Genomic DNA, 11,761 nt, shown 5'->3' with positions numbered 1-11,761 from the left:
GAGGACGATGCGTGTGACGCGCGACGCTCTATATGCATTGCGTGCGCAAAAATCTAGCGCAAGAACGTGCGTACGTGCACGCGCGCGCACTTGCGCACGGGCTCTTGGTCTCTCTCTCTCTCTCTCTCAAAACTCTAGACCGGGCATCGATCTCTCGCTATTTCGCGGGTCGATAAGCGGAACGAAATTGTCTTGCCCTACGTCACAGCCAGCCCCACGCTATTATCGCGCGATAGTCTCCTTTCTCCCGCGTGTAAACAGTAGCGTCGCGTCATCGCTTTTCGACACACGCATCCTCGCCCGTGTCTACCTGTCTCCCTCTTTTTTTTTGTTTTTTTTCGCGATCCGTGGACGACGCCGACGACGGGACAGCCCGAGCTCGGAGATCAGTCGACCGGACGATACGACGAAGAGAATCGAGAAATTACGCGCGGTAATTAAGCTGTGAGTATACATCTCCTCCCCCCTCCCCCCTCCTCGAGAGGAGGAAGCTGAATGTGGGACTATTTCGCGCGGATAATCGTCGCGAGGACGCGCGCGGAGTAACCGCGACGCGTGCTCGATTTTCACCTCGGTTCTACCCCTCCTACCCCGAAGCAAGGGAAACGGGAGTCCCTCCCGCCTGGCCCCTCAACCGTCTTTGATTCCCAAGAACGAGGGTTTTTCTCGGCGTCCTAGGTTAACGAGCGAAAATCCAGGCTAAACGTCCGCGTAGCGGTTGCCCAACGAGCGGGGTCGCGCTCGCGGAGACAAAGCTCCTCGCCTCCCGCCCCCCTTCGCCCCGCCTCCGCGGCCATATGACATATCCTATATTTATAGCGCCAAGTGCGCGGGCCGATTGGTTCTCAATTCGGTCGATCGCGCGCGCTCGCGATTTCCTATTTACTTTTGCGCAGATGATGATATCGGCCCCCCTCCGCCTCCTCCACCCCTCGCGACGAGAAACAAACGTGGAACGCGGGCAACGCGCGGACGATTAGCGCTGTCCGAACAAAGCGTGTACGTAGCGGCGGTCACGTGACCGCGGTTACGCGCGAGCGTAAAAGCCCAGCGTCCTCGTCGTCGTCGCGCGCGGCGGGAACACGTCGTTATTGATCTCGCTCGCGCCCGTCGGGAAATCGTCCGCTCTCTTGGCGCGCGCGACGCGGCGCGCCGCGGCATTTACATCCCTGAAAACTCATTAGATTTCCGCGCCGTCCATCGATCCATCGAACTCGCCCCCTACCCGCCCCCTCTGCCCCCCCGGCGCGCGAGATGACAGAGCTCCCGTCTCTCCGTACTCCGTATACGCGGTGCGCGACATTGTCCGCGTTCTTCCGCGCGCGCGAGAGAGGAGTGCGCGATTCGGAGAATCATCGGCACGAGCGCAACCGCGGGGGGCGGGCGGGACGGCGGAAACCATGGCGCGGGGGCCGGCGAGGGGGGTACCCGGCGAGGTCGGGAGAGCGTATCGTAGGACGATTTCGAGCGATTGACAGGGCACTCGCGCCGCACTCGATGCCGCGGCGACCAATAAGACGCGCCGGCCGGCCGACGGCCCGCCGCCGGATTGGCCGGCGGCGCACCGCGGGCTCCTACGTGCCTCTCGCACGATTTAATTTCCCGCGGCGGCGGCGGCGGTGGCGGCGGTGAGGAGAGACGGAGGGACAGGGGGGTAGGCAGAGCAGGGACAGCGAGGGGGACGGTAGGGACGCGCGAGAGAGCCGTGGACTCGGGAGAGCGTCCACTGCCATCGGAGTGTGCGAGGAAACGGATAGTGTATCTAGTTCGCTTCGCGTCCCCGCTCGTACCCGAGAAAACCCGTCTCAGGTAGGTAAAACCCCGAACCCGCGGGTTTCCGACCCGTCGCCGAGCGGTCACTTTTGCGTTCGCGCGCGCGCGCGCGCGCACGGACGTGCAAAAGTGATCAGGGAGCCCGTGTGGACCGTCGAGATTTCGGGGAAAAGTCTCCCCGAATTTTCACGCCGCCGCACGTTCGCCACCATTTTGCGATTGACGTTCGGCGTTGCGGGGAACGCGTCGCGGGAACGACGACGGCGGCGCGTGGCGCGTGGCGATGACGACCGCGACCGCCGTTCCCGGTTTTATCGTCGACCGCGACGTCGCCGATCGACCTGTTCCCTTCCCGATCGAGAATTCGGGCACGTCTCGAGACGACGCCGATCGCCACGGACGCGAATTCCTCGGCTGACAGCGCGTGGTTTTTTTTCCTCTTCTCGCTTCTCGCCGTCTCTTCCTCTCCCTCTCTTTCTCCCTCGTTCCCACCACCTTTCTCGCGCCCCCCCTCACGCCCCCCGCCCGTCACCGACGCCACGGGGGAACGAAAGTTCGTGCATTGCGCAACGCGTGCAGCGTTTTCTCGGTGCGCGGTTCCTCCGCGCGTACCGCGACGAGTTATGCACCCCCCCTAACTTACAATTACCGCGCCCCACCATCTTCCCTCCCACCACCGCTTTTCCCGTTCCTCCGAACTTGTCCGCTCTAACAAGCGTCGCTCGTCGCTCGGCGTCGCTGTACGCGTTTGCCGATTAGAAATTGTCAACGACTGCAGCTCGTCTCTAATTACATGCAATTAGCTTCGAAAACTGAATCTGACGACGGAGGGGGAAATACGATAGCGTTGAATGCGGTCGTGCGAGTCCAAATTCCCCCCCTTCTCCGCCCCTGAGATTAAAGATCTCTACTTCTTTACGTTTTGCGAAACCCTCCCCCCTTCGATCCCCGGGATTAGTACTTAGTCGACAATTATTGTCGCAGGTTGAATCATGGCGCGTACCAAGCAGACAGCCCGTAAGTCAACGGGAGGTAAAGCCCCCCGTAAGCAGCTCGCGACCAAGGCCGCGAGGAAGAGCGCGCCGTCCACCGGTGGCGTGAAGAAGCCGCATCGCTACAGGTATTAAAAAAAAAAAAAAAAAAAAATATCGCCAAACTGTGTCCCGGACGAATAGTTGCCACGACTATAGCGTTTCTGCGATTTCCGCGACAGGCCCGGTACCGTGGCGCTTCGAGAAATTCGAAGATACCAGAAGTCGACTGAGCTGCTGATCAGGAAGTTGCCGTTCCAGCGTCTGGTTCGTGAGATCGCCCAGGACTTCAAGACCGATCTGCGCTTCCAGAGCGCCGCTATAGGCGCCCTTCAGGAAGCGTCGGAAGCTTACCTGGTCGGCCTGTTCGAGGACACGAATTTGTGCGCCATCCACGCCAAACGTGTCACGATCATGCCTAAAGACATCCAGCTGGCCCGGCGAATCCGCGGCGAGCGTGCTTAAGAGACGCTATGTAACTCGCATACATACCGTTCACTGCGATCATTATTATTAATTATTATTATTATTAATTACCGTTCGCAATCGTCGTGGATGAAGCACTTTCATTCCAAGCTCTATATATTTTTTTTGTTTTATTCACATAGAGACACGCGCTGTAGCATTAATCGCCCTCCGATGATTATCCCCCCCCTTCCCGCCCCCATTTTAAAATTACACAGAATTCGACCTCGCGATATCGCAGTCGTACAGGCACATTTTATTTTCTTTTATTTCTTTTTTTTCTTCTTTTTCTCTTTTGGAACCTCAACGCACTTGGCTTTTCAGTTTTCACATATATGTATACCGGGTGGATATTCACGGATTTACGCGATTTGATTTACGCTGAGTTTTGTTAAATAATAGTTTTTGATTAGACATCGTTAGTTGGCGTTTTCTTTCCCTTCATTATTTACCCCTTTTACCGTCATTAATGTTATAACAATGTCATTATATCGTTATCAGTACTCGGAAAAAAAGTGTGCATTAGAGTAAGACACCCTCATAGCGACCCGATGTAGTGCTTAACATATTAGATCTCTGATTGTACTCGAGTTACATGAATCATTTTGAATCACCTAAGCATTGTGTAAAAATTTGTGTAAAAATAAACGCATTTCGTAAATAAATCTGAATTCGCACGATTTTTACCTTTGCTTTGTCCGAACTACTCCAACCGAGTCGCCTGTGAAAGTTAAGTGTGGATTTACATTTGAATCACGAACATGTACGTCATTAAATTAATAGGGGTTTTATTGATCGAAATTCACACATTCTCTCATAATACAATTCGAGACTATGATTTTCTATTCAGGATAACAATTTTTTTTATAGATTTTGCCGACAATTCTTTTTTTTTCTTGTAATGCAGTTTAAAGAACTAAACTTTAGATGTAAACTCGGCACAATTGCATTTTGCTAGCCTTTGTATATATTATAATAAACGCATGTTTGTGTACCTATATATAATTATTGGAGTCGATCCAATCGTTCGTCGCGAAAAAATAATTACTTTTCCAATTGAAGAATTTTATTTTTACAGAATATTAAAAAAATAGAAGAATTATGTATGTTTAGAAATACGTTTAAAGCGCTAAAAAGTACACATTTTTACAAAGTATACGCACTAATTATTTATATAGACAATGGTAAATACAAATTATACTATACCCTACGCGTTAATTATTAAGTTCAAAAATTATTTATTACTTGTGTAATTACCTACAAACGTCACAAATATTTCGCTTTTAATAAATAATGATTTTTCCATCACTGCTACTTATACTTGATACACAGGAAGTGTTCGAGGCAATAATACAGCAAGTCACAAATTTAATGAAGGAACAATTTAAAGAATTCTACGAATCGTAAGCTATTTTATTTTGCAACATCTGTGCCTATCCCTTAACATCAACCCCGGTGGGAATGCAAGATTTTATTGAGGTCATCGATTTCGTAAAAGAGCACGAGCACTAAGATTTTCGTGTGGCTTAATATCCTATTGCCTCAAACCCTTCTCTTGTATCCGTATATTTACAAATTTCCTTTTTTAAGCGACTTTTTTAGTGTCGCGCGATGTCGAAGAAGGAAATCACGAAACGTCTCGACGGCGATTGATGCAAAGAGAAAAAGAGTACCTGATTCAGATATATAAATATTCTTCGGATATACAAGTAACGATACTTTGTTACTTTTATCTTTGTTATTTTCTATTATATTTACATGACAATTAATTATCGTTTGCTACACGGCTATACGTTGCCGCGCGTGGCAATCACATATATTTATTATATTAATGTAGCGTAGTGTAGGCTTGAACATTAGCATAGTGGAGAGGTCGATTGAAGTCGTCAGTACTAATATATTTTCAGTTATTACACAGCGACAAGTTTCCTTTTCTTATAATAAAATATATTCTTCATTTATTGTGACAAAAATGTTGAACGGAGACACGGTATACCGTAGCGGTACTACATTCCCTGTTAACGACGTTTGTCGGTATCGCTGAAAAACTATCGCCCGCAATAATTACAGTCGTCACTCGACATCCACTTCACACTTGGAACAATCGGATATTATGCGATGATAGCGATGATTCATCGACGTGCCGTTATAATTATTCTATACAATGTTTTCTAATAAGCTATCGCGACAAGTATCGTTGACGCGGCCTGAAGTACCGCTACCGGGAGACTCATACGTCCGAGGAATACATGAAGATCTATTTATCTTGTGTCCCTATATACCAGAAAACAAATTTTTCACGCCGAGACACAACGACGCCTTCCAAATCTTGCGTGAGCTCTCGGTGACTAACTTAACGAAACTCGAATCCACTTAAGAAAATTTCCGATTAACGTTAACATCGGGATTGCAACGTGACGTACGGACATATGATCGCTGCGATTATGTCCTTTCCATTACATTCGCTTACAATCGAATGTGATTGTTGTTTCCTGTGGCTGGGCTTCGGACCTGTCGTCTAGCTCTAATTGAACAGACGCAACAATATCTTTCGTTATATTATTTTTACGTTTATCTAGTGCTTAAAAAAAAAAGAATATACCGAACGAGTATTTGCGAAAATTAACATTTTGTGATTTAACATCCGTGCATAGATTCTCTGAATGCACAATTTTGAAATTAATTTGACATATATGTGTTAAAAGAAAACGTAACATTAATAATGACGTCTTTGTCATACTGTACGTAAGGATGCAATAAAAATAACGGTAGCTAATTCATGCAAGGAGGGACTCACAAGTGTAGCGTTTCGTATTTTGTGCGGTATGTACATTGTCTCCGTCAATACTTCTTTACAGAATTATATAGATTGAGCCACAAATAATCTCTCGTCAGCATAGACTGATAGACTCAATATGGCAGTAAATAAATAAAAAGAAGCATTCTTTACAACGTACGTGAACACTGCTTCAAAGCTGTCTAAACATCACACGCATCTGCGCATTTTTATTTTACAATTTTTATTTTAGGACCGAAACAAATTCTTAATGTAATTGCACGTGCCGTGGTGCTTATCGTCTATATACATTATGTACACGCATTTTATCGCTAAATTTATGTATAGCTTATTACCACAGTTTTTCACAATTTTAAAACTTTTTGTACTTGGCTGTATGTATCCTCGTCTACACGCGCGCGAGATTTAGCTGTTGCACTAATTATAAAAATGATAATGACCTGCTCTATTTCCTGCAACGAGTCTTTCTAGAGGACTTATGTAATATTTATCCGTTAGCAAGCTGAACATTGCAATAAAATACGCAGCCATATCTATCACTCCAATGGAACGATACGAATTGTGATTGAGAGAAACAGACTATATACGCACGTGTATTCTTGTGTGTATATTATATATATATATATTTTAACTGTAACTACTTTATGTTCAAATTTATACTTGTATGTAAAAATTCAAACACTGAGGGAGATGTTATCTATTGCACTTTGCATTAAGATCTTTCTTGTGCATGCAACACAAGTATAAAGAATCATTGTACATATTTATCTCGGGAAATAAATATGTACACAAATAAATTTTAAATTTCGAAGAAATTATTAAACTTGATGAAATAAAATTTAGATTCTTCATGTAGCTTCTAATCCAGGAAATAATAAAATGTTTATTTTTGAACATACTCAACGTGGCACAACACGTTTAGGAAATATACAAGTAATTAAAATACTACGTCATTGTCATTAATTGCTTGTAGACTTAATTTTAACAGTGATCTAAGAAGCATAAGCAAGCTATAAACTTCCTACACATATATATATAATATAGAAGCAACATATTATAAATAGTCATAAGTGAGCAAATTAAGATAAATATAACACAATGTAAAGAAATTTTTAATTGCGTAAATTTAATTAAAAATAAAGAATCTTTGCTATATGTAATAAGGGCAGTCATCTATCAATTAGAGACATCTATTTCTATCAAAAAAACGTCTCAATATTCTAGGAAGATCAGTACTACGTAATATTGCGTAAAAAGCCTTAAAAATATATATTTATACATATAAATTGCAGGTCTTGGCGTTGACCGTAACAAGAATAATCGAAACACAACCAACATGTTACACTAACAATAAGTACGATTAAGTCAGTGAGTATATCGTGTACCATATGATTTCATGTGATTTTGTTCGGAATTTTGAAATTTATCGTAGAATGTGCTTTCGAGACTGATTGTATACGGCACGATAAAAAAAAAAGTAAGATAAATACATCATATTTACTTGTGAGTGCAGTGAGTATGATAAAACAGGAATATAACAACACAATTTAACATGATTAAAACGTGACTGTTGTGTTACCTGTAGAGATCGCGAACTTGATCTTCTCGAAACGCGTTTCTGCATGTGTTCAGCTTATTCTCCAACGCCTGTAGAGAAGAATAATTGTGATTAGAAATATGCTACTTTTCAATGATATCTTCAGAGCTACGATGGACAGTACGACAAATGTTATATTGACAAGATTGCGACAAATGTTGGATTAACAAGGCTGTGACAAATGTTAGATTAACAGGAATATTAGGTGCACATGGAGTCACTGTTTTAATACTTAAATATGGGTATGGAATATTCGGCAATGCGTAAACCAGGATAATGAAACGTAGATGACCAAAAGCGTTTGTAATAAACGAAAAAATAAAATATTGAGACCTGCTCTTTAAGGAGATGCAAAATAATTTAATGATGAGAAATCACGACGAAGATCTGCACGCGGTCGGTCTAGGTTGTTGCCTTATACACTGAGGAGACGCGTGAGTCTGGGCCGCCGATGGGCCAGTAGACGAAGTGGTATTCGATATTTTTCCGCCCGGACAAGTGCATTTTATTCTCCTACAGCTCATACAGACCCACCTGTCAAGCTACCAAAATGCCAGCTACATCACACTACCTCCCAACTCCAAGTGCAAATCAAGTCCGACTTATTTACAACGTGTAGGAAATATTTACGTTTGTTGTATATTACATATATACACAATTATACATTTTATCAACTTAATTACGATATAATATCTTTAAACAAGTACTTGACTGTATATATAAAAACTGAATCCATTTCAACACAAATAATTGCTTTGTACCATTAAATTCATATACAGCAACTATAAAGGGTATAATGGGGTCTGTTTTCTATTGCTGAATTGGCTGCACTAGTTCAGCAATAGAAAACAGATTCATTTACGTTATGCGTAAAGATACAGAAAAACATACAAGCCATGCTTCAAGCTTAGAAAACTATGAGTATAGTAAAGGAAATATTATCAAAGTATTGCATATGCTTACCCCGACTTTTCGCATGAGGTCACCGATCATATTCATTGCCAGTATTCTAGTGCAGGGTGGCAATGGTTGGCTCACATTGTTATTGTTGTTCCCAATAACACCCCCTACCATCCCGTGTCCAACTAGCGGAAAACACAAGAATAAAAATGAATGACTTATAATTATCATTTGTAGCCAAATAAAATGATAAATTTGTTAAAGTTGTTAAAGTTATAAATTTGATGTCTATCATTAGATTTATATAATTTTATTATATCAAAAGAATTTTTGGAGAAGCCAAAACAAAGGAAAAGAAAATACTGTCAAAAATATTTATTTAGTTACATCAATGCATACTGCACATTGTTTTGATCTCTTCTTAATTTCACAAGTTGTTAAATGGTTAAATATTTCAAGATAAATAATGAAGTAAAGATTATAGAAAGAGAGATTAATCTATAATCATTCTAGAAATTTTCATTTTTTGCAGTACACGGTTATCATACTTTTATCTTCTTAACCATTCAAGCACTTTTTGACATCTGCATGATTTGTCACATTTTTCAATTTTGACGATTGCCTTCTCGAAGCAAAATGAAAAACACACTTTGCCTTAACAATAATTTTGCATAACCTACTTTTTATCGGTGAAGTCGTCGTATTATTCTGAGGTATGGTTGGTGGGACTATTTGGCTCGCGGGTGAATTCGACTCCAATTCGGCCTGTAGCTTGTTACTATCGACGATGCTATTACGAACTCTTTCAGCAGACTTGTTATTATCGGCGTGATGTCTTTCGTGTACTTGTATCTCCTGCTTCAGGTCTAAAATATCGCCGAGTATTAGCTGTCGTTGTGTTAAATGTAAGTAAAAGGATTATCAATTACCTCTAACTTCGTCCATCAGTCTTTGCACTATGACTTTCAGGCTTTCTTTTTCATCGAGTTCCGATTCGAGCAAGGCATTCTTTTCTATAGCTAAATTAAACTTAGCTTCTATTTCTTCTTCCGTAACCCTATTTATCCTATAAGAGAAATATAGCTTTTATTAACCGTAAAATTATTAACAATTAGTTTACAATAAGAAAATATGAAATACCTATGTGCTCTTTCCAAGTCGTCATTCTTTTGTTCGAGTTCTCTGATGTACTTCAGTAGATGCTCATGTTGTTGCTGTAAATCCTGCGCCTTTCCCTGGAACATGGCGCAATCCGTAGACTGTTGATCTAGTCGCGTTCTTAACTGCTCGACTTCTGTGGCGAGTCTTGTATTTCTCTGTCTCAATTCCCTATTCGTCTTTTCCGCTTGCTCTAAGGAGGTCTCCAGCTCTTTCTCCAGCATCTGTGAATTCTCTTGGAATTCTTCCAGTTCTCGCTCGACATCATCTTTCCTGTGATATTAATAAACAATATTTTTAAGTCTTTTACTTTGAAAAGAAATCACTATAGTAGATTTTATTATGTTTAATATGTACAAAGAATGCTGCAATAAAATTTTGCATTCTAATCACATAGAAAAAAATCTTAGAATAGAACAACATTGTGTAGGGCTGCAAAATAACAGCATTTTTCATTTGATTTTGTTAAGTTATTTAAGATTCAAATAATAATCTTGATAACACCGATGTTGCTTTGACTCCAAAAGATTACATTTTACATCGCTGAAGCTCGATACAAAAACAATATACCTTTGAAGCAGTTGGTTCGCAAGATCCATCCAATATTGGATCTCATCGTCCTTTGACAGAAATTCTGGTGGATCTAAATCCATCATTGCTCCTTGTGGATGAACAAAGGGCTGTGTGCAATCCCGTTGTACTCCCGATCTTCTAACGTCTCCGAGATGCTACAGATGTAATCGTTCTCTCACGTGCTGCACGCTGACATCCCGCAAGAAGGCAGGGGTGACGAAATCTCTCGATCTAAGATACAAATCAAGGAGAGGTCTAAACATTTAAGCGTGAAATTTTCCTTCAGCATTACAGTTGGGAGCCGTTAGTCTCGAGCGTGTCGAAAGCGCATTCTGCGATTCTCCCTCGGAATCCCGCTCACGGTAGAGAGTTTTCGGAGTCGTAGGGGATCGGCCGACAGGTATCCGGGATACCTCTCGAACGCGTTCTCGACGTCCCGCGGACGAACGGAACTTGGGCAATCACTCTGCGGGCGAGACGTAGTCGCGTGTAACGCTAATGTCATTACCGTGTTATTATGAGTCACACTGGCTGGCGAGGAGGTGCAGGCAGGCGCGTAGAAAAATCGGTGGTGCACTGACGGTGAGAAAAAGAGAGAGGGAGAGAGAGAGAGATAGCGAGACGGGCGCCTTTCAACGGATGTCGTCGATTCGTATCTCGCGTGGAGCACGCGCACTCGATCCCCTGGTGCGCCTCGCACTCGCCAATATCGCGGCCAATCGCGGCGATTACGGACTTTCACATTTGATCGCGGACTGTCGCGGGCACCGATGGCGAGTGCTCGGTCGCTGACTCGGGCTCAAAGATCGCGCAATATGGTGGGCGGATAGGTTAAAGAGAATGCAAAGGAATGCGAGAGCGTGCGTGAGTATACAAAGGAATACGTGAGCGTGAGATGAACCGGATAAACGTTCGGCTTCAAGGAGAAATTCGAGAATTCTCGTCCGGTCTGAAGTTTGGAGCAATTTAAAGACGCCTTTTTTTCTTCTTTGTTTATTTGGCTCCTGCCTCTATTCCGAGGACAATATGGCATTTAAAGACGCCAAATGAACAGGCGGCCCGTGACTACGAGGATAATCTAGACTAGTACACGCTACACGCATTTCCGATCTCACCTCGACGAGGGGGAACCACCAATTGGGATTTGGGATTTCCAATTTCCAAATCCCAAATCCCAATTCCCAAATCCCAATTCCCAATTTCCAAATTCCAATTCCCAAATCCCAATTCCCAAATCCCAATTCCCAAATCCCAAATTCCAATTCCCAAATCCCAATTCCCAATTATATCGACACTTTATCCAAATGATTCTGGAGCGATTGGATTTAAAAAAAATATTTTTTAGACACTTTCTGCTAATTATACGCTTAATTGATTTTAATTAATTGTGATTATTATATGGTTTTCCAAACTCTGAAAAGTTTTTTCCAAATATCTCCAAATGATTTCCAAACGATTGGATTAGAT

At 43.0% G+C, this 11,761-nt stretch overlaps 2 protein-coding genes across 5 annotated transcripts; one reads left to right on the top strand and one right to left on the bottom strand.

Annotated features, from left to right (window-relative positions):
* The first annotated feature begins 245 nt into the window (after positions 1–245).
* LOC139784178 (histone H3.3A) lies at positions 246–3,949 on the top strand. 2 transcript variants are annotated; one of them, XM_071723347.1, is made up of 3 exons: positions 246–444; positions 2,758–2,893; positions 2,987–3,949. In XM_071723347.1, exons 2-3 carry the CDS (start codon positions 2,766–2,768, stop codon positions 3,267–3,269), a joined length of 411 nt encoding a protein of 136 aa, XP_071579448.1. In that variant the 5' UTR covers positions 246–444; positions 2,758–2,765; the 3' UTR covers positions 3,270–3,949. The 2 variants fall into 2 exon arrangements, with proteins under 2 accessions (XP_071579448.1, XP_071579441.1); XM_071723340.1 differs by lacking the exon at positions 246–444 and adding an exon at positions 1,652–1,809.
* Positions 3,950–4,040: 91 nt separating this feature from the next.
* Positions 4,041–11,189, bottom strand: Nude (Nuclear distribution protein nudE). 3 transcript variants are annotated; one of them, XR_011721491.1, is made up of 9 exons: positions 10,803–11,189; positions 10,292–10,525; positions 9,704–9,994; positions 9,493–9,629; positions 9,244–9,429; positions 8,627–8,748; positions 7,997–8,205; positions 7,646–7,713; positions 4,041–5,793 (listed from the first exon to the last, which is right to left on the bottom strand). XR_011721491.1 is itself a non-coding variant. In XM_071723326.1 (8 exons), the coding sequence occupies exons 2-7, from the start codon at positions 10,375–10,377 to the stop codon at positions 8,038–8,040; spliced, it is 990 nt and encodes a 329-aa protein (XP_071579427.1). In that variant the 5' UTR covers positions 10,378–10,525; positions 10,803–11,189; the 3' UTR covers positions 4,041–7,713; positions 7,997–8,037. The 3 variants fall into 3 exon arrangements, 2 of the variants coding, with proteins under 2 accessions (XP_071579427.1, XP_071579432.1); XM_071723326.1 differs by having other exon boundaries at positions 4,041–7,713; XM_071723331.1 differs by lacking the exon at positions 7,997–8,205 and having other exon boundaries at positions 10,803–11,188.
* Between the last annotated feature and the right edge of the window lie 572 nt (positions 11,190–11,761).

The sequence above is a fragment of the Temnothorax nylanderi genome, unplaced genomic scaffold (genome assembly GCF_030848795.1).
Source record: "Temnothorax nylanderi isolate EJ_2023f unplaced genomic scaffold, tnyl_v1.0 TNYL_tig0008_pilon, whole genome shotgun sequence".
NCBI classification, from domain to species: domain Eukaryota; kingdom Metazoa; phylum Arthropoda; class Insecta; order Hymenoptera; family Formicidae; genus Temnothorax; species Temnothorax nylanderi.
Note: the sequence above shows the minus strand (reverse complement) of the source record. Positions and strands in the feature narration are given on the sequence as shown.

What these genes read in the sequence shown, in the direction of transcription:
- LOC139784178 (XM_071723347.1), top strand. Translation starts at nt 2,766, where the DNA reads ATGGCGCGTACCAAGCAGACAGCCCGTAAGTCAACGGGAGGTAAAGCC. An exon ending in AAGAAGCCGCATCGCTACAG is followed by an intron (nt 2,894 to 2,986) that starts GTATTAAAAAAA and finishes TTTCCGCGACAG; the next exon opens with GCCCGGTACCGTGGCGCTTC.
- Nude (XM_071723326.1), bottom strand. Translation starts at nt 10,377, where the DNA reads ATGATGGATTTAGATCCACCAGAATTTCTGTCAAAGGACGATGAGATC. An exon ending in ACTGATGGACGAAGTTAGAG is followed by an intron (nt 9,430 to 9,492) that starts GTAATTGATAAT and finishes GCGATATTTTAG; the next exon opens with ACCTGAAGCAGGAGATACAA. An exon ending in ACCTCATGCGAAAAGTCGGG is followed by an intron (nt 8,206 to 8,626) that starts GTAAGCATATGC and finishes GCATTTTGGTAG; the next exon opens with CTTGACAGGTGGGTCTGTAT.